The 20415-nt window shown below is 38.2% G+C and overlaps 1 protein-coding gene across 1 annotated transcript in view; it reads right to left on the bottom strand.

The window, feature by feature from the left end:
* The window catches only part of Pkhd1 (PKHD1 ciliary IPT domain containing fibrocystin/polyductin), a 462210-nt gene that overhangs the window by 143442 nt on the left and 298353 nt on the right, over nucleotides 1–20415 (bottom strand). The window contains exon 53 of the mRNA XM_059282214.1: nucleotides 7164–7301. Coding sequence (XP_059138197.1) covers nucleotides 7164–7301 — 138 coding nt within the window. The remainder of the gene's footprint in view (nucleotides 1–7163; nucleotides 7302–20415) is intronic.

Raw genomic sequence — 20415 nt, 5'->3', positions numbered from 1 at the left:
AACATCTGCTCATATAATAAACAAATACTACGAGCATTGTGGTAATAAGCAAGACAATTATCAAGCTTGGCATAATAGCCATAGATGGGAAAACATCCATAAACAATGAATGCGAATTTCTTTCAGACCTGTACAAGATAAAAACTGATATTCAATGATGAAAAAGAAAGCTTAAAAATTAATTAGGTAGGGTTATTTTTTTTCAGACAGTTTTAAGCAGTCCAGCCAGGCCTCCTATTCACTGTATAGCTGAGGATGGGTTTGAACTACAAATGTTCTTGCCTCTACTGACTAAGTGCAAGTATACACTACCACATCTGAATTTTAAGTTTAACCGAGTTTGTTTTTTAAAGTATTGGAATTACAGAGCATGTGCTTTTTGACCAAATTTCAATCAAAATGTTTATTTCATAATGAGAGGTTTAGCCCAGCACGATGGCACACATCTGTAACAGCAGCACTTGGGAGGTAGATGCAGGAAGACAGTTTAAGAGGCAGCCTTGCTTATATAGGGAATCTGAAGCCATGGGCTGCATAGGATCTCCCTCTCATCTTTCCCAAAGACACTATGTAATTATGTTAAAATGAAAATTTTCTACACATAAGAAGATGTGAAGTTTGGAAGGGGATGTGTGGGAGGGAATCACTAGGAACTGGGATGAAGTGAGGGTAGACTTGATTTAAAAAAACGTATTCATGTATGAAAAAAAAAGTTATTTTTCAACACAAATTAACAGGTCAATTTTTAAATATGAATTTATCTGTTTAATATGTAATTTACCTTATATTAAAGTACAATTAATTACTCATGCTAATTATTTATCAAAAATGACAGATTCTTAAATTTATATTAAAGAAATTTATAAGTTAGAAGTATAAATTAAAAAATATTGATTTTTAAATATTTCAATATTAAAGACATTTACTCAGAAGAATTTTTAGGTTTATTAGAGTTTTGATTAACAATGTACAAGTAAAATTGAAAGGTAATGTGATGTTTGTGAAAAAGTATATTCATCCAGAAATAATATCTTTGTATGGCAAATCTCATCTTGAAATACGTATTATTTACTATCAGTCTTTTAGCCTTATTACAACTCTCCAAGTACAAAAATGAAATTCTGTCCTTCCTATTCTTATACAACATAAAGTATTAAATATAGTATTTAGGAAGCACATGTCTTCAATGTTACTTTAAAATTTTATGAACCAACTATTACCTTGAATAAAGATCTGTCAGCGTGAAACCTAATTAACCGGTGAGTGGTCCACTTATGCTCTCATAAACCATGTCTTTGTGGAAATATGTGTGGTAAATTTATGCATTAAAAGTCTATTTGCTTGAAAGAAAACATTAGTGTTTATTTTAAGCTGATATATTATTTTTAAATTATTTTATTATTTTATGTGAATAAGTGTTTTGCCCTCGTGTACATATTGCATGAGTTGCATGTCTGGTGCCCATCAAGGTCAGAAGAGGGTATCAGATCCCCTGGAACTAGAATTAAAGATGGTTGTGAGCCATCATGTAGGTGCTGGGAATTAAATCCAGGTCCTCTGCAAAAGCAACAAGTGGTCTTAACCACTGAGCCAACTTTCTATCCCCTGATATATTATTTTTAACAAACATTACACACATGGTTTTCTGTTTCCTCAGTGGTATCACAGCTTTAGGCTGAAGGATGTAATATAGTTTTCTCAGGTTTATTTACTTCTTGTTACTTAATAATCCAATGAGTCTTGCAGAACTGCCAGTTTAGAAGGCAATAAACTATATAGATTTCCTTCTTTTGGCTTGAGAAAGCTCCAATCATGGAAGCATTGAAGGAAGCTCCCATACACCTAGTACTTCATGTCTTGACCATCAAAGCCAGGCACTAATGATGAATTTAGGCTTCTGGCTACAGCTGTGAGAGGGCAGTGACAAGTACCCATCCCTGGCCCTGAAAAACAAAACGTGACAGGTTTTAGAATAAAAGTCCAAGTTCTGAGTATATTTACTGAGCAACTAGGCAGTTCATAGAACTGTGACAAGTCATAGAAGTGATGAATTACTGTGTCTCCGGTTCACAAGTGTGTGCAGTGTGCCTTGGTGATTTAGGGATTCTTTTAATTTTTAAATGTTATTAGAATATGCATTACTCAATTTATTTGGATGAAACAAAGTATATACATTTATATAAATTTTCTATCCAAACAAATGCCAATATTCCATATTACTTATATAATAATAAAATGTTTATATACTGTTTTATGTTATTTTGATAGTAGTTTGCATACATATGCTATTTCTGGTTATCCACCTCCGAAGTCTTCCTACAAATTATTACAAAAAATACTATTCACATGCAGTTTTAAAAGCATAAAATTCCTAATGAATTGAACATTTGCTGACATAATGCTGACATCAGTGAAAACTATGATAAAAGGAATACATGTAAATGAATAGGACCAATATCTCATTTAAGAGAACACATAAATGAAAGAGATGGGTTCAGGCAGGTGCTCCTAAGCAAACAAACACAAATTAACAAACCAACAAAACAATGTTTATTTTGAGATTGTATTGGCCAACTTCAAATGATCCAAGACAGATTGTAAAAACTGAATTTGGGGCCGGCGGTGGTGGCGCATGCCTTTAATTCCCAGCACTCGGGAGGCAGAGGCAGGCGGATTTCTGTGAGTTCGAGGCCAGCCTGGGCTACCAAGTGAGTCCCAGTAAAGGCGCAAAGCTACACAGAGAAACCCTGTCTCGATAAACCAAAAAAAAAAAAAACACCTGAATTTGGATCTGAAAGGATGATAAACAGTGCTGGTTACCGAGTAGAAAGGACACAGTCACAATAGAACCCAGTGTTAGTTTTCAGAGTTTTCTTAGGAGGGAAAAGGGGAGGGAGGGGAAAGAGAAAAGCCAGGCCTGGAGAGAGAGAAAGATGGTGGGAATGGGAGAGCAGAGCAGAGCAGAGAGAGCAGAGATAGAGGATGGGGTCTACGTCTGGCTTTTTAAGGCGCGTACTTAGTCGCCAGCGCACACTGATGATGCAAGACACAAGACCCAGAACTGCGCATGTGCAGGAGTAAGGGCAGGATCCTAACAGGATCACCAACTTTTTACTGTGTTTTCACACTTGTTCAGTTCCTTCCTTATTGGAGATAAATGTATTGTGGCCATTTAAATATTAAAACTGTAATCCCTAGATGTTTAAGCAAGATATGTTCTAAGGGGAGAAAAAGCACTGAGATAATGGATAGACCTAGGCATACCCATGCATTCATCTATATACCAATTACACATACCACCAGAAGCTAACAATAAGTTTTACAACATGCACAGAACTCTACCATTTAATGAAGAGGATACTTTGAAAACTAATTCATTATATTAATAAGGTGAATGTAATAAGGACAAGAAGAATGGGTAGAATAGGCCAGAAATAAGACACTGAATGTAACCTACTGGTAGAAACAAGAAAGGTTTCCTAATAGAGGCAGAAGTGCTGGAAGCTGGGGAGGGAGTATTAAAGTTAACTGCTACAGCTGCTGAACATGGCTTTGTTCTTTGCCAAACACAAGATCGTGAAACAAATAAGTAATATCTGTCTATTTGTTTTCTCATGAAGGGATGATTCATGCAATCACAGAGACTCCCAATATCACAGTTATTTTTGGAGAAATTTCTAGAAGTTGTACAGTGAATTTTCTAGAGTAAAATTAAAAGCTTAATTTATACTGCTCTCTAGTCCAGAAGCTGCCCTTCCATCTCCCACCCTGCAGCACACTTTTCCTGTCTCAAGTCTTTAGCTTGAGCTTTTCATCAAGGCTGAGATCGTCTTGCCCAATCTCTGTAGGTCTAGGTTAGTAGTTCTCAACCTGTGGGTTACAAACCCTTTGGGTCACATATCAGATATTATATTACATTTCGTACAATGGTAGCGAAATTACAGTTATGAAGCAGCAACAAATGTAATTTTATGGTTGGGGGTCACCACAACATGAGGAACTGTATTAAATGTTTGCAGTGTTAGGAAGGTTGAGAACCACTGGTTTAGATCATTCTGTTCTCTTTGGTCTGAAATTACATGATTCATTGAAATGTTCTTGACTCAGCACCTAACCTCTGATGGCCAACAGCCAACTTAGATCTCTCTTCAAATTATTTCCCTCCTTAGTTTCCTTTAGAACATGTATTGTCACTCTAAACATCTCATTCCTGTTCATCTTACTATTTAATCATTTGTTTTCCCAAATAAACAAATGAAAAAACACCAGATTCCTCTTTGTCCCAATGCCTGAAAAATAGTCAACCCCAAAACAATGCCTGGCATTGAACTAATTGTTCAATAAAAGAAAAAAAAATGAAAGAGAAAGGGGAGAAAGAGAGGAATTGAGAAATGTATAAATGGCACTGGGAAATCATCACAACTCAGGAATTATTTTCTTCTTAATTTTTACTTATTTTCTTCATTTCTTCATCTAGGAATGTTACTCATGAAAGTAATTCTATATATTACTCAAGGTGGATAACTGTTAACTTTTAGTGTGTGTTATGTTCAATGACACTTAGGAACACATTGAAGTGGGGCCTACCATCAAGCCTGATGATGACCTTGTGAGGTTAATTCCCAGGACCCACATTGTAGAAGAAGAGAACCAACCTCTACAAGTTGCTCATGGACCTCCACAAGTGCACTGTAGCATACACAAAATCACCCTCTCCTCTCTCTCTCTCTCTCTCTCTCTCTCTCACTCTCTTCACACAAACACACACTGATTAAAAATATAGTAAGTTTATAAAAGAAAAGTTAAAGGCAAAAGTTAACTTGTGAAAGAATAGATAAAGGATGTCAAGATTATCAAAATTTCTCATCTCTTAAGAAATATGTGCTGGCCTGACAAACGGCTCTGCAGTTAAGAATGCTAACTGCTCTTACAGAAGACCTGAGTTAGGTTCCCAACACTCATATCAGTTGACTCACAACTGCCTGTAACTCCAGCTCCAGCAGTAGGGTGGGGAGGGGAGGGCCTCAGAGGCTCTCTTTTGGACTCCACAAGCACATACCTACACAGAGACACACACTTATATACATAATTAAAACTAAGTATTTTTAAAGATACATATATATATATATTGGGGGGTTGTATTTTGGATTTGATATTTTTGTTGTTGTTACAAGGGTAGGGTAATATTTTCTGGTCAAGATGCATTTATCAGCCACTATAATAATAGCCAGGGCATAATGATCAGTTTTCTTTCCTATTTTCTTCATCTGCTATACTTTATGCCCATGCATGTGTTCTGTTGGATAGTAAGACAAGCACTAAACAAAGAATGTAGCTGACTCTGGCATTGACATGCAACTTTGATCTCAAATTTACTTCCAATTCTAGCATTCTATGATTCTAGCATCTATGAAAGTCAGATGATATCTTTTGCCAGCATCCATTGCCTCAAAATCTTAACCATTAAGAATGAGAACTCCACAGTTAGGATTTGGATCAAATGCCATCACAGAGCAGATATGCTCTGGCAGTACACTGTGCCAATGTCCACATCTATTAAGTTTGTTTACTAACTAGCCATATTATCTCTCTCATGTTGGGATTTCTGTAGGTGTGGACAGATGGGTTGAAAGTCTTCCTTCAGGCATAACGCACATAGGATTGGGCAGATGGGTTCCAATAAGCAACCTTTAGGCCTGAAACACATGGATGAAACAGAGAGAAAAAAGATACACCATTATCTAGTGATGGGTAAAAATCAAGTTAGGAACAGACATAATACAAAAATATCTGAAACATCTAAAGCAGAACTGGAGAGTAGCACAGTGTGACTCTCTTTCAAAGGTACAGATTTTCAGACCACAAGTTGTAAGTGACCTCAAAAGCCTAAAAAGAGCAACTCCAGTTAGAAGGTGGTGGCTGCCAATAGTTTTTTACTAACACAAAATTATTTATTTCCATCAGTGATTAGATGAGAATTTTATAGAATGCTAAACAAATTGGACAAGAGTCTTAATCAGAAATGAAAATATCAGGATTTACAGTCATTTCCCAGTACAGAGAGATTGGGTGAAAATATCTAACGAAGAAACAGATGAAAAGGCATACTTGGCTGCCCCAATACCCAAGGTAAAACAAAAGAAGCCTTATACACATGAACACTGGGGAAACAGTTATTGCAGGCAGCACATAGAGAAAGAGCAGGAATTATAGCTCACAAGAAAGTTGCCAAGACTAACAGCCTGGGGTGGCTCAGAGGTCAGTTGACTTATTGGCTCTATTGGTAGGAGCATTGCTTCTGTTTGGATAACTGGAAGCCAACTGCATGGGGGAGCTTCTGCTGGTGCCTAGGTTCCATAAGCTGCCATCTCTAATATGTGCAATGCCCCAGGTGGCAGCTGACCTATCAACATGGAATTGGTGAGTCTTCTCTGACTTCAAACCCTGGTGAGAAGAGACATGCTACAGTATTGATTCCGGTAAGACACTCTCAGGTGCAGGTTGAGCCCTAGCCATGCTAACACTCATGTATATGTCCAACAACCAGCTCTACACTTACAAGTCTGGATTCCAGGAACAACTCATCCCCTCTACCTTTTACAGCAAAGCAGAGCAAGAATATCTGCCTTTACTAGCCCCAAGGAGCACACCCTTCCAAACCTGTAATTTTGTAAATAGTTCATTTAAGTCTCAAAAAAAAAAATTCAACTCATGTCATTGATTTGTGTATGGACACCCTGATCGATAAAGTAATATTTATCAAACACCTACTATAAGACAATGTGAGCTGCTGTATCTAATTATTTAGACATCTCATCTCCCTATGGTAGGCTCCTTAAGAGTGCATGCTACAGGTAGGGAGATGGAGGTCCCCTGGAGTTTATTTGCTTAAGGACAAATAGCCAGTGGGAGGCTGTGATAAGTTTGGCCCTAGGTTATCTAACTTAGAGTCCCTCTAGGACAACAAAATGGGATTGACAACAGAATCAGTAAGAAAGAAGAGAAAGAAGTCACCACTGTCCACATCTAAAGATGTACTTGGAAACACATTCCTAGCCTTAGCCCTCCCAGCAGATTCATGCTGCCTTCCATTTCCCACAACACTTTCTCCCAGATCTTGATTATCCTTACATGGCCGATCCAATCCCCAAGCATTTACTCACCTACTTTCAGCTCCCCTCCTGCAATGAGTAAGCATGCCACACTCAGAACATTGCTTCTGTCCACAGGGAATTCTAAGGTCCCCATCACATAGAGGCGTCTAAGTACTGGGAGATCGGTATCCACAAGAACAGTCCTGTCTGCCGAAGACAAAAAAGTTGCTCAGCTGTGTGCAGCTAAAACAAGGGCCACCTTCTCTCCTCCAGTGATGTCTCAGGCTTCTGGCAATTTGGGAACTGCTCATGTTACCTGAGTCAGACCAACTGCAGTAACCAGAACAAATACTATGTATGAGGCAGTCATATTAACAAATTGGAAAGAAAGTCAGTCATAGTTAGGAAGTTTTGTCACTCATTAACACAACAATGTTATGGACAAAAAGTCTTGTTTATGTCTTCAAATACCCCCCAGCACAACCCTAATTTAGTACAAATTTAGTACATACAGACATGAACTCCCTATGCATTATACCTGTGTCCTCACTTTTGACTAATCTCAGGCCATACAGAACAATAGATAAGATCTTGGCCTTGAAAGATAAACAATTTGGTTCTAAATGCCAGCTCTGCTATCTGCTAGATGGGAGACCAATTTTATCTATATATGCCTCAATTATCTTGTCTGTGAAATGGGAATAAAAATAGTATCTGCTTCCTCACGGGTCTTTTGTGAGTATGAAATGAGTTAACAGATTAAAGTGCTAATACAACATAGTAAGTCACATTTAACTCCCTAATTTCCAGAATGTAATACAGAGTGCATAGTGCACACTCAGTAAGTGCTGGAGAGAAGCATTATATGTACAGATTTCCATTTGTTTGACATGCTTATAGAGCCCATGGTGACTTCAAACAATTATTCTCCCCCTTCATCCTCTCATAAAAGCCTTTTCTGTATCACTTTAAGGGAAATAACCATGGATTTTGCCTGATCTTAACAATAAAGTAATGTATGAATAAAACATTTTCACTTAAAACAGTAAATATTTCATGTATGCTGAAGTATTAAGTGTTTTTCTCTGAAGTACTTCAACATGAATTCAAGATGTCAAATAAATGTTTCTGCTTAAATTTTAAGTATCACAATCACTGACAGGTGTACAGATTTTTTTTAAAGAAATTCTTTTGTTAGCATAATCTCATTTCACGTCCCAGGAAACAATGTATTCTGCCATTCTTAGGGACCTGACCAAGCAAATTAACTTGTCAGTAGTTATCTTACTAGCCCTTGCCTGTTCCTTTAGCTGGAAGACCAGCCATGCCCTCCTGTGGCAAAGACTGTAAGGCTGCAAGCCAACTGGCTCCTCCTTCCTCCTGGGTTTACAGTTTTAAACTTCAGGCAGGAGCTGTCTTTATAGTTAAATGAAGCCATGTGACAGAGTTGTTGCCAATAACAAGCAGGCAGACTTCCAGCACAACACCTTTAGCCCAGTCTGTAACCTCTGCATGTTCTCTCCCTCCTCAATTCTCTCAGCTGAACAGAGTAGTAGATCTCAAAGGATGTCCATGGCCAGGCATCATCAACACCACCTACTATATGAGGAACTGTTCTGGGTTTTAACTGACAATAAAGCTCTCCTCACCTCCTCCTTAGAGATCTCCACCACTACTGCCTCTGGAGAAACAACCCTTCTCTTCCATACTCCCAAAACACTGTCTACACACTCAAGTCAGAACACTAAAATGTATTGTTTGAGTTCCATACACACATTATTGCGTATTAAAAAGTCATCATTACTGAGCCAGTCCTTCTTCTCCTATTTTTCGAAGAAACTAATCATTTCTAAAATAAAAGAACAATGCTTCTTATACTGTTTAAAATAAAGACATAAAAGAAGTGTTTCTGTCTCTGGTAAGTTTAGTCCACACATACCTTCAATTCAAGAGTTCATTACATTATTAACAGATACAAGATGACTAACTAGATAAAGAAAGACATAGATAGCTCTCAGCCTCATCTCTGGTATTTCTCAAAACATTCATATAAAAGAGTGAAACATCCAGAGAATACTTTTATATATTTAGTGGGTTGACAATTTTGAGATTAAAATTTATTTAAAGTAAAGACCTTTAAAAATTAAAGTTTTGTGCAAATGGTCATCATGTGTCCCAAACTATAATCAATGTTTGCTTACAGAACTATTACATAAAACAATAAACATAGTTAATAAATGTGTCTTTCAGTCACAGAATGTACACAGAAACACACACACATATGATACTAAACTCTTTGAAGGTACTTCATGGGTAAAATATGACAAATGCATAGATTTTGTATACCCATCTACAAGGAATTCTTCCTTTGAATTGTCCTACCTATTCCAAATGTCCCAACCAATGCCCTAGAGATCATTAACACAGATTTAACTGCTTGGGACCAGTACACGACTTCTTCCCTCCTTGTGTTTATTTTATCAGAGTCTGAAACAAAGTCTGATGTACATTAGGTCCACAGAATAATACCAAGTAGCACACATATACATAAAATTCAGTAGCCAGAGGGAAAGGATGGACCTCAGAGAGGAGAAGTATTGCACTTATTTCTTGGGGTGTTATATTTTGTACTTTCCATCTTCCTGGATTCAACTCTCCAACTTTTTTTCCCTGTCCTTTCCTGCAATATGCCACACCTTTCAAGAAGTTGGAAATGAAAGACGAGTAAGAGTTGTTTCTTACTAATAAGCAGATATATTAATTATCTACTACACTCTATATATTATTATATATTATATACATATACAATGTATAATTACCATGATAAATATATTAATAAAATAATGCTATAAACTTGAAGTGATGCTATACCTTAATTAAATGGGTGTTGTTCTGGTTTTTTTTTTTATTTCCAGCTAATTTTGTTTGGAAAATGCACTAATTTACTTATTATAGCGTAATTCTACAATAATGAAATAAATGTACCTCATATAATATTTTCTGTTAAAGGGCTCTCCTTGTATCACAATTGTAGAGATGATGGGGACATGAACAATGGAAGGCACAATTCATGCTGATATTGGCTCCAGATCAGATAAGCTGCCAGGCCAAACTGTCCTCAGATACAAGGACAGCTTGTATCTTTGTATCCAGGTGTGAATTTGAACCAATATGCCACAGTCTCTACAAGTAGCATTATTTCTGTGAAATTATTCAAAGCATGTCTAGTAATCACTCATAAAAAGTTATGCAACCCACATAATAAATATAAGTGATGGACTGCCTCTATTTTAACTGTGGCCCAATACTTTCTACCTTGTCCTGGTTGGATGAAGCTCTTCCATCCTATTCTGTCAATGACCAATCTATCCTACTTGAGAGAGTGAGCACTGGCATATGGAGGGAACCATCTGGAATTTCTGTTGCTCAATGGGAGGCTGATGGGGGAGCTGATCTGGAAAGAGCCTCCAAAAAGAAATAATGAGTTCCAGATGTAATTAAAGACTGTCTTTCTCCCCAAAGGGGCTTAGGACCAACCATGGTGTGGTATTTCTGGGTACCGAATTGCACTATCTTACCACTTGTTCATCCATCAAGTACTAAGCACCCACCATCATTATTCTAGTATCTCTTGCCAAGCAAGTTTTTTTTTTGTTTGATTTGGTTTGGTTTCTGAACATGTTCTAGTTAGACAATCAGAAATACAAAGCTTTAAAAGAATTCTCTGGAAATGTAACACTAAGGAGCATCTTTAGGATCTCCCTGTGCACCCAATGTAAGAATAATAAAAACAAAGGATGCCCAGTCTTGTACAAATGCATCATCACCCCCAAGAACAAAACATTGGAGACTTGACCCAACTGTAAAGACAGATGTTGCTGACAGAGGACGAGGACTTCTTTTTGTATCAGAAGTCATTTGACTAATATAATCACAAACTATTCCATGCAATTTCAACTCTAGATTTAAACTCAGTTTTCTCCCAGAAAAGTCCAAGAATCAAGGTCACTATTTGGGTAGCATTCCAAGGGCCTGACACTCGTCTAAACCCTGCCGACATGAGATCAGGGGCAAAGGGCACAGATCTTAGAACAATGATGGGGTCACATGCACAGGCGTGATTTAGGGGAGACAGAACCACTGTTTGTATGGTAGGCACTGTATCAGGCCCCATAATTTAGGTGGAGAGGACAGTTTCCACTACAACTCTCCATTGTCGGGGAGGCAGTCTGATCCAACAGTGGACACAAATGAGGCTTCTGAGGGAGACCAAGAGCATGCAAGGCACAACAGGGCAGACAAGGACCATTTGTAGGTTGTCATTGGCCTTCACCTTCCATACATAATGGATTTGTTTCTGTATCCAGACCCAGCTGCCGTATTTTCCTATAAATACATTAACCAAATGAAAAGTAAATTTTAATGCCATTGAGATCTCTAGTAAATGAGCTAACCTCCCTTTAAAAAAAAAAAAGAGTATTTTCAGTCCAGAATGAAAAGTTAATATGCTGCAGTCACTGGTGGTACTTCCTATCTTATGTGGCCTTGTCTAACTTTAAGGGAATAGACGATCATAATTTATAAATATGGCCAAAAACAATACTCCAAACATAGTGGAAGCTTTCATACATAAATAATTTATCAGGAAGAAAGGTTAACAGGACTGAAAATTAATGTCAAGGTGATACATTACTGAAACAATGGCACTGGGTTCTCAAGAGATCCCTCCCCCTAGAAAAACTGAACCGGACTGTACTCAGCAGCAAGGATCCAGTCTCCCTGTAACAGCACTCTGCTCAATAAGCTGCAAGCTTTAGTGCTTGCTGTTTTTTTTTTTTTAATCAAATCCACACAGGTGGTTCCTTTATTCTACCCCCTGACTATCATCTATTTTCAAACTGGTCTTAAAAATAGGCAAAAGAAGCAGTTTGCCAAGGGCCTGGAGGCATGATCCAGGAAAGAAAGGCAGGTTCCTCACACCTTGACAGAAAACCATCTGCTTCCCTTGTGTGTGTGTGTGTGTGTGTGTGTGTGTGTGTGTGTGTGTGTGTGTGTGTAAGACAGACAGAGAGACAGAGACAAAAAGACAAACAGGCAGAGACAGAGCTACGGACAGCAAGGAGGGAGATGGGAAAGGGAGGAGATAATAGCTCTTCTCATTTAAACCACACACTATATTCCCATCCCACCCCTGCACACATTCTGAATGTCTTTTCCAGTCCTTTACAGACATGCATAATTCCCACAGCAGAATCAACACTTTAAATTATGATATTTTAATTGATCAATAAAATGTTTAACATACAATGTTTGTCTCTTCCTCTAGTCTATACCATCTGTTCTACAAAAACAAAAAATATTGTGAATCTGTGTAATAGAAGGGTTTTTTTTTTTAAGTAAAATTACCTACAGTAGCAGATCAATCCTCTGAACTCCAAATTCTGAAAGGAAAATGCCAGGAAGTGCTGCTGTTTTCACAAAAATAAAAGAAAATTAAAGCCTTTTCTCTTCTGATCTGGCCTTGCTATTTTAATCCAGGGATTGTGCTGTGCTACTGTGTGGCTAGTTTTTTGTTAAATTGACATGAGCTGGACTCGTTTTGGAAGAAGGAACGTCAGCTGAGTAAATGCTTCTACAAGATTGGCTGGTTGTGCATTTTCATGGTTGATAATTGATGGGAAGGGCTCAGTTCAGAGTGGTAAGTGTGTGACCCCTGGTCCTTGGTATTTAAAAAAAAAAAAAAAGCAGGCTGAGCAAGCTATGAGGAGCAGTGTTCCTCCACGCCCTTGTTTTGAGTTTCTGACTCGACTTCTCTGGCTGATAGACTACAGGTTGTCAGAGCAAATAAACCCTTTTCTTTCCAAGTGGCTTTTGATTCTGGTGTTTTATCACAGTCATAGAAACCCTAACTGAGACATCTACTTTTCTCCACACAGCCTCAAAATCTTCACACAGCCTGACGTGAAGCTGCAGTTTCAAACATCGAGCACACTCCTTTGCTTGTACCAATGGTTCAAGCACAATATTAAGAAAAGAAATCAAACCTTGCAATCCTGAGAATAATTACGCATTTTGATAAATTTGAGGTTAGGTGTGAAGCTACCAGTTTGACTTTGGCCACATAATTCTGTTACTTCAGTTCGTTGTGAATGAACATAGGCTGACATGAGGTTTGAGAATGAAGTTCTCTCTCTAATCCTAATAGCACATATGTGGCTAAGAAAACTTATTATGTGGGGAGGATAAAGCTAGTGACTCGCAGGTGATCCAATTAATATATTTTTACATGCTACGGTTTGTTGAATCAGGCATCAAACATAATTCCTGTATGGGTTTTGTTTGATTTGTTTCCCTAAGAAAAACAATGAGACTGACTTCTAATGAATTCACGTATGTTCACAGTTTAACCCTGAAGAAAAGTATAGAAGCCTAAAAAATCATTTGCTCCTGAACGAAGCATTTTGGGCAAAGGTCTGTGCAGCAAATATTCTATTCAGTGTTTATTTCCCCACAAGCTCCTTATTGGTAACAAAGCCCCCCATTTATTTTCTGCTTCAAACAGAGAAGGAAATATATTCAGAAAATTATGAGATTCTTCATTTTTCTTTATTGCTGTTGATTATCTATTCTCATAATATATTTTTCTAACTGGAATAAAATCCCATAACATTACTATGTTCCTTAAAGATGTTGACATTTGTAGTCTATGTAGCTCTTAAATTTTATGTACATTGTTTTGTGAATATATATTTATTGCTTAAGAAGGCTTAAAATATTATGCTAATAAATATTGACTCACATATTTTAACATGCTATCACAAATGATATAATTGATAAGCAAAATCAACTTTTATGTAGTACTCCTAAATTTATAAAAATGATTCTATTATATAAAAATCTGCAAATAATTTCCATAGAGATTGTCATTGTTCTGAATATATACAGTGTTCCAGAGCCTTAAAGCCTCTGTCTGTTCGTGGATTTCTGTTAATTATGTGAATATAATGCAAAGGCTTTACTTTAATTTCAAAACAAATTCTTTCTGTTTAAATTCAAATGTTTTCTCAGAGATCATGAGGTTCACTAGAATCTTTACTCATAATTCCAAGTATGTTGACAAAACTATCCAGATTCTACAACTTCATCCAAAATCTCAATACTCAAAGTATCTAAATGACTGACACAAGTACTGAAAGTTTCCCTTTGTAAAATCCTGCTGTTCAATGCAGGGTGTATGGTATTCTCCAAGACAGGAATATAAAACAAAGCATTATCCTTGGTGAATAAATTGTCTCATGTACCTGTTCATTAATATAGCAATATAGCCAGGTCTTAAGCAATAACAAGCACTGCATAAATGCTACCACTTCACAAAGAGAGTAACTTTTTTCTTTATTTTTGATATGGAGTCTTATTATGTAGCTCAGTCTGACTTTGAACAGATCAGGTTATCCCCTCTCTACACCTTGGGACTACAGGTATGTACCTGACTTGACAAGAAATACTTTTGAAGTAACTAACCAGGTGATTTTTACTTTGGAAGAAGTAGATTTGAAGGCTTTTCAGTATTTGCCTCTGATGAGACCATCATAATACTCAAGAGAATAAAGTAAACCCTGTGAAGTCCTATTTCAAGACAGAGGAGATATAAGTAGTTCTGCAGTTCCAGCCATTTCTCAAATGTGTCTGTATATCCTCCCTACATGTTCTGACAAAGACTACATCGAGAAAGACATGACAGGTGCTGTGATAAATATTATGAGAAATAACACATGTGAAAGCAGCCCAGTGCCAGACATGGAAAGTACTTCATTATTGTTATCTCTTTCACACAGCAAACATACATATTTGAATGCTCATGCTACACCTGACAATCCTCTGTTGTGTGACCCAAGGTTCACAGGTCAAGACTTTGAAAGCTAATAATTGGCAGAGGAAGTGAACACTAAAACACAATCACACAACAGCTATATAGACACAAACTGTACAACTCAGTAAGTAAAAAGGTGCATAATGCTGTAAGAGCAACAGCGAAGACTACAGGGTAAAGATGACCAAATACAGAAGGAACAGTATTTAAGTGAAAAATGAGAAATAGGACCATGTATTCAAAATACTGCAAACCCAGAAGAGTAATGGAACTATGTACTCTGATGCAGAGCAGTGAGAAGAAAGTCAGAAGGCTGGGCAAGAACAGAGCAAGCAGCACTTTGGTGGTTGTGCAAAGCAATGATGCACTTCATCCTGAGATTGATGGCAAAAGACTGATGGGTTTTCAGCAGACAGAGAAATCCCAAAATTGAATTGTAATTTGAAAATATCACTGTGTCTACATAGTGGAAAGTAGAGTGCAGAGAGGAAGGGTGGTGGGAGTATAACATCTAGAAGTGCCCTCCAGATGTGACAGTGCATATACCAGCACTTGCTCTGACTTGCTCTGGATGCTTCAACCAGTCTTCACTACCCAGATTCCTGAGTGTTACTAAAAATATATACTTTTACAATTATTAATGGAAGGTGATCTCTTGCCTTAAAGACAGACAGCTGGAGGAAAGAAGAGCAAGTGGCAGCTTGGAGTGGCAGACTACAGGAGAGCATCTCTGGGTTTAGTGTCAGAGCTCTAGAAGTCACACCAGGAGAGATTTCAAGTTGAGTGGGTAAAAGAAGCAAATATTTCATAGTTTCTAATACTGTCAATGGCTTCATAACTAGCAAATTAATTTTCTCCAAAATCACCAAGGGCAAAGAGACAGAATGAAGAGAGAAAAATCAGGTTCTAGAACTGGATGAGAAATCCATGAAATTTTTTAATCATGAAAATATGTGTGCGTGTGCTAACAGATGGCATCATGTTGGGGGTTGCTGTGGAATAATCCTCTTGTACACTGTAAAGATTTGTCACTTGAATGGGTGTAATAAAATGCTGATTGGCCAATAGCCAGGTAGGAAATATAGACATGGCTGCCAAACTAAGAATGCTGGGAAGAGGAAGGGCAGAGTTGGGAGTCACCAACCAGATGCAGAGGAAGCAAGATGAGAATGCCATAATGAGAAAAGGCACCAAGCCACGTGGCTAAACATAAATAAGAATTATGGGTTAATTTAGGTGTAAGAGCTAGTTAGTAATAAGCCTGAGCTACTGGCTGAGCATTTATAAGTAATATATAGCCTCCAAGTCAGATATTTGGGACTGGGCATTCTGGACAGGAAATGTCTGATTACGGGGTGGGGGTAGAATATGGTTAGGGAATGAAAGGAGACAATTAATGGACCAAGGGACTGAAAAGGAAGAGCATAGGGTGGGGAGAGCCTGCGATGAAATTTTCTTTGAGGGGAGATAGACGGCTTTCTCTGTTGCAATGGGGAGAGAGGAAGAGGAAGTAGGGGCAGTGCAATCTTTGTGCATTTATCTCCTTTTGGGAAGAGCCTGAGAACTGGTATAGAAAGCAAATATTAAAGCACAGTTAATTAACACTTAGACAAGGGCAGTTCAAGTTCACCTCAAATCATGTGATTTAAACATTAGACTAGACTTGTCAATAGCCAATTAAGAATGACTTCCAAAAATCCTTTGTGTGAAGTAATTCTATAACCTCGGTATTTGACTTACTGTCCCTAATAAGAACTAGTACATGAGAATTAATAACTGATACATAAGAGCACAACATGGGTATTAGTGTATATGTGTTCATATATTGATATGCAAACTAAACACATTTCACATATGAACTCTTTCTGCCATCCACTCTCAGATAAAGACTTTACATGATATAACATTGGTGAACCTTGAAAACCTTATGTAAACTGAAAGAAGCTATTCTATTTTTTCCATTTATATGAAATGTGTAAAAAAGGCCAAAGAAGGAAGAGGAGGAGGAAAAGAGAAAGAACTGGTGGTGGTGGAAGCAATAGTTGCTTAGGGCTGGGAAAGATGAGATATTCAGGAGTTATGGATACTAAGTGAGGGGTTCTCTATAAAGTAATGAAACATCCTAAAATTGATTGTGATGTTGGTTACATGAGTCTACAAACACATTAAAGCCATGAATTTGAAAGCCTTGAATGGGTGAGTTGTGTGGTGTACAAATTCAACTTTACTAAATCTCTTTAAAAGTGATGCAGTATGTTATGTAGTAATATAGAATAATCTTAAAATGTATCTTTTCAAGCAAGGGTAGCAGTTTGAAATGTGCTATCTATAAAAAGGTAGAAAATAATGAAAATATGTGTAGATAATTAGTTGTAAGTGTTTTGTGGAGATAGTATAGAATCTCTGGTAGGATATGCAAAGAGCGAGTAGCCTTCTCACCTCCAGGGACTGAAGGAAGGGATAGGACAAAAAAACTGATAGGAAAAGTGAAAAAAATATTTTTTGGTTCCTTGGAACAAGAAATATGTGCTGCCTATTTTTAAAGCCTTAGAGCCAGTGAGATGGCTGAGTGAGTGAAGGTGCGTGCTTCCAAGTCTGGTGACCTAAGCTCCCTTTCCAGGGCACATATGTGAGAAAAAGAGAGACAACTTTCACAATTTGTTCTCACACCTCCACACATGGTGGCACGTGCATCCACTTCTCTCTCTCTCTCTCTCTCTCTCTCTCTCTCTCTCTCTCTCTCTCTCTCTCTCTCTCTCTTCTCCCTCACATACACACACACATACACACACACACATTAATTAATTAATGCAAATGTTTTTCTAAAGATGACAATGAAACTAAGAGTCAAGACTGGTTAGATTTCTATTTGGTAAAAATAAGGATTTTAGTCTTATGTATGGACTGTGTGTGAAGGTGCACATGAACCTGCCTGTGTGTGCACTGTGTGTGAGTGTGAACATAATGAACATGAACCTGCCTGTGTGTGAGGTGCACATGGACCTGCCTGTGTGTGTGAGGTGCACATGGACCTGCCTGTGTGTGTGAGGTGCACATGGACCTGCCTGTGTGTGTGAGGTGCACATGGACCTGCCTGTGTGTGTGAGGTGCACATGGACCTGACTGTGTGTGTGAGGTGCACATGGACCTGCCTGTGTGTGTGAGGTGCACATGGACCTGCCTGTGTGGGAGGTGCACATGGACCTGCCTGTGTGGGAGGTGCACATGGACCTGCCTGTGTGTGTGAGGTGCACATGGACCTGCCTGTGTGTGTGAGGTGCACATGGACCTGCCTGTGTGTGGGAGGTGCACATGGACCTGCCTGTGTGGGAGGTGCACATGGACCTGCCTGTGTGTGTGATGTGCACATGGACCTGCCTGTGTGGGAGGTGCACATGGACCTGCCTGTGTGGGAGGTGCACATGGACCTGCCTGTGTGGGAGGTGCACATGGACCTGACTCTTTTCTATAGTTCTCTTTGTGTCCTGGCTACACTTGCAGTTCTCTTCACAGCCAGCATTCCTTGAGACAATCAATCGTCTATCAAGTCTCCTCTACCTTAACTGGCCTTTTGATTTTGTTTCTAGTCTCCTAGTTTACCCTTTCCTTCCATATTTGCTAGGTTTAGATTTACATTTGTACAAAATGCTTCATACAGTTGAATGTCTATGAATTTAGGAAAAATTGGCCATTAGACTTTGGGTCAGTCTCTTTTTTCTGGCTGCAAGTTTTGCTTGCTACATTAGTATTAGGGCAGGAACAAACTTGGCCACCTTTCTCAATTACATTATGCTCTGGTACATTATCTTCATTGTCATTGTATGCACCTGTAATTATGAGCAAGCAAAAAAGGAATTGTGGATACAAAACCAGAGGACGAAAAATAATATTGAATAATCAATAATCAATTAATATTCCAAAAGTGAGTGACCCAAATATACCAAATGCATGCAGAGTAGATTATCTGGACACATTTTAGAAGCATGAAACTCATGTAAGAAGAATTTTTAAATAGGCTTCTGTCTTACTTTTCATTTCCTTTATTTTTAAGTGGGACGTTTAACTCATCTCTCGTAGTGATTACATAATGTAGCAGGAGTACTTAATGTATGCATAGGTGACTCTTGTGACATGATTTACTGCAAGTTAGCATTATCCTGATGGTTTTAAGGCCCACTCAACAGGAAAGAAATCATGTCTTGTACTGGAAAGCTAGCAAAAATACCTGGGGGTAGTAATGTCATTGATGTCAGAGAAGAACCTACTATCACCATTTTACCAAACCAAAATAATTCATAACTGCATTCTTAATACTTATCCTTATACCCACAAATAAGTGAGCTCCCAGTCCTCACCAAAGAAGCTGCCCTTTGTGACAGACAGAGAACATCACAAGCAACCCTAACTTAGCAAAATGCACAGCACTGATCACGGGGTTCTCAGTCCCAATGGCATACATCTACAACAAACTCCTTCACTTAAGGCTCAGGGAACAGCTCATAAGAGGGGGCAGAGGATTATAACAGCCAGCCAGGGGACCAGAAAGTCTGTTGTGATAGTGAGTCCCCTCAAAATGACAGGGAAGCTGCCTCAATGATATTTGAACAAGGACTACACCAACAGACACGCTCGCATGGATGGGGAAAAGCTTATGGGGCTGGACTCCTAGACAAAGAACTAAAAGCAATCAAGAGATGTGAGAGCAGAAGTCATCATCCCCAGGGTTCAGTCACCTAACTGGTTATCCAATATCAAGTAGTAATCCCTGAAATCAGGAACATACAAGCAACACTGAAAAGACTCAACAGGTTGTATTTATATACTTAATGCGCACACACACACACACACACACACACAAAGAAGGCCAGAGATTTGAGAGGGAACAAGATGGACAATGGCATCGGAGGATTTGGAGGAAGGAAAGAGAGTGGAGGAAGTGATGTAATCATATTTTAATCTTACAAGAGCTCATTCCACAGTGGTGTCCAGTCTACTGCACTAGTCTGTGTTTCTGCTTGTGTGACAACGCTATGCCATTTAAATTATTACAGCTTCACGGTGTACCGTACTGTCAAGTACACAGTGTACCGTACTGTCAAGTACACAGTGTACCTTACTGTCAAGTACACAGTGTACCTTACTGTCAAGTACACAGTGTACCTTACTGTCAAGTATATAGTGTACCCTACTGTCAAGTACACAGTGTACCTTACTGTCAAGTACACAGTGTACCTTACTGTCAAGTAGCACAATTATTTCTCTTTGACCATTATGTCTAAGACTGTTCTGACTTGTTTGCTTGCTTGTTTTTGCAGTCCTATACAAAATGTAGGAGTCTCATCTTAATTTTTTGAGTAATATTAGTATTATTTTATATGAATTACATTGAGTCTGTAAAGCATATTAGTGGTCATTTGCATTAGTCCAGGAACGTAGGGCTTGTTTTCTTTT

Source organism: Peromyscus eremicus, chromosome 16_21 (genome assembly GCF_949786415.1).
Source record: "Peromyscus eremicus chromosome 16_21, PerEre_H2_v1, whole genome shotgun sequence".
Taxonomy (NCBI): Eukaryota; Metazoa; Chordata; class Mammalia; order Rodentia; family Cricetidae; genus Peromyscus; species Peromyscus eremicus.
This window is presented reverse-complemented; position numbering and strand designations above follow the sequence as displayed.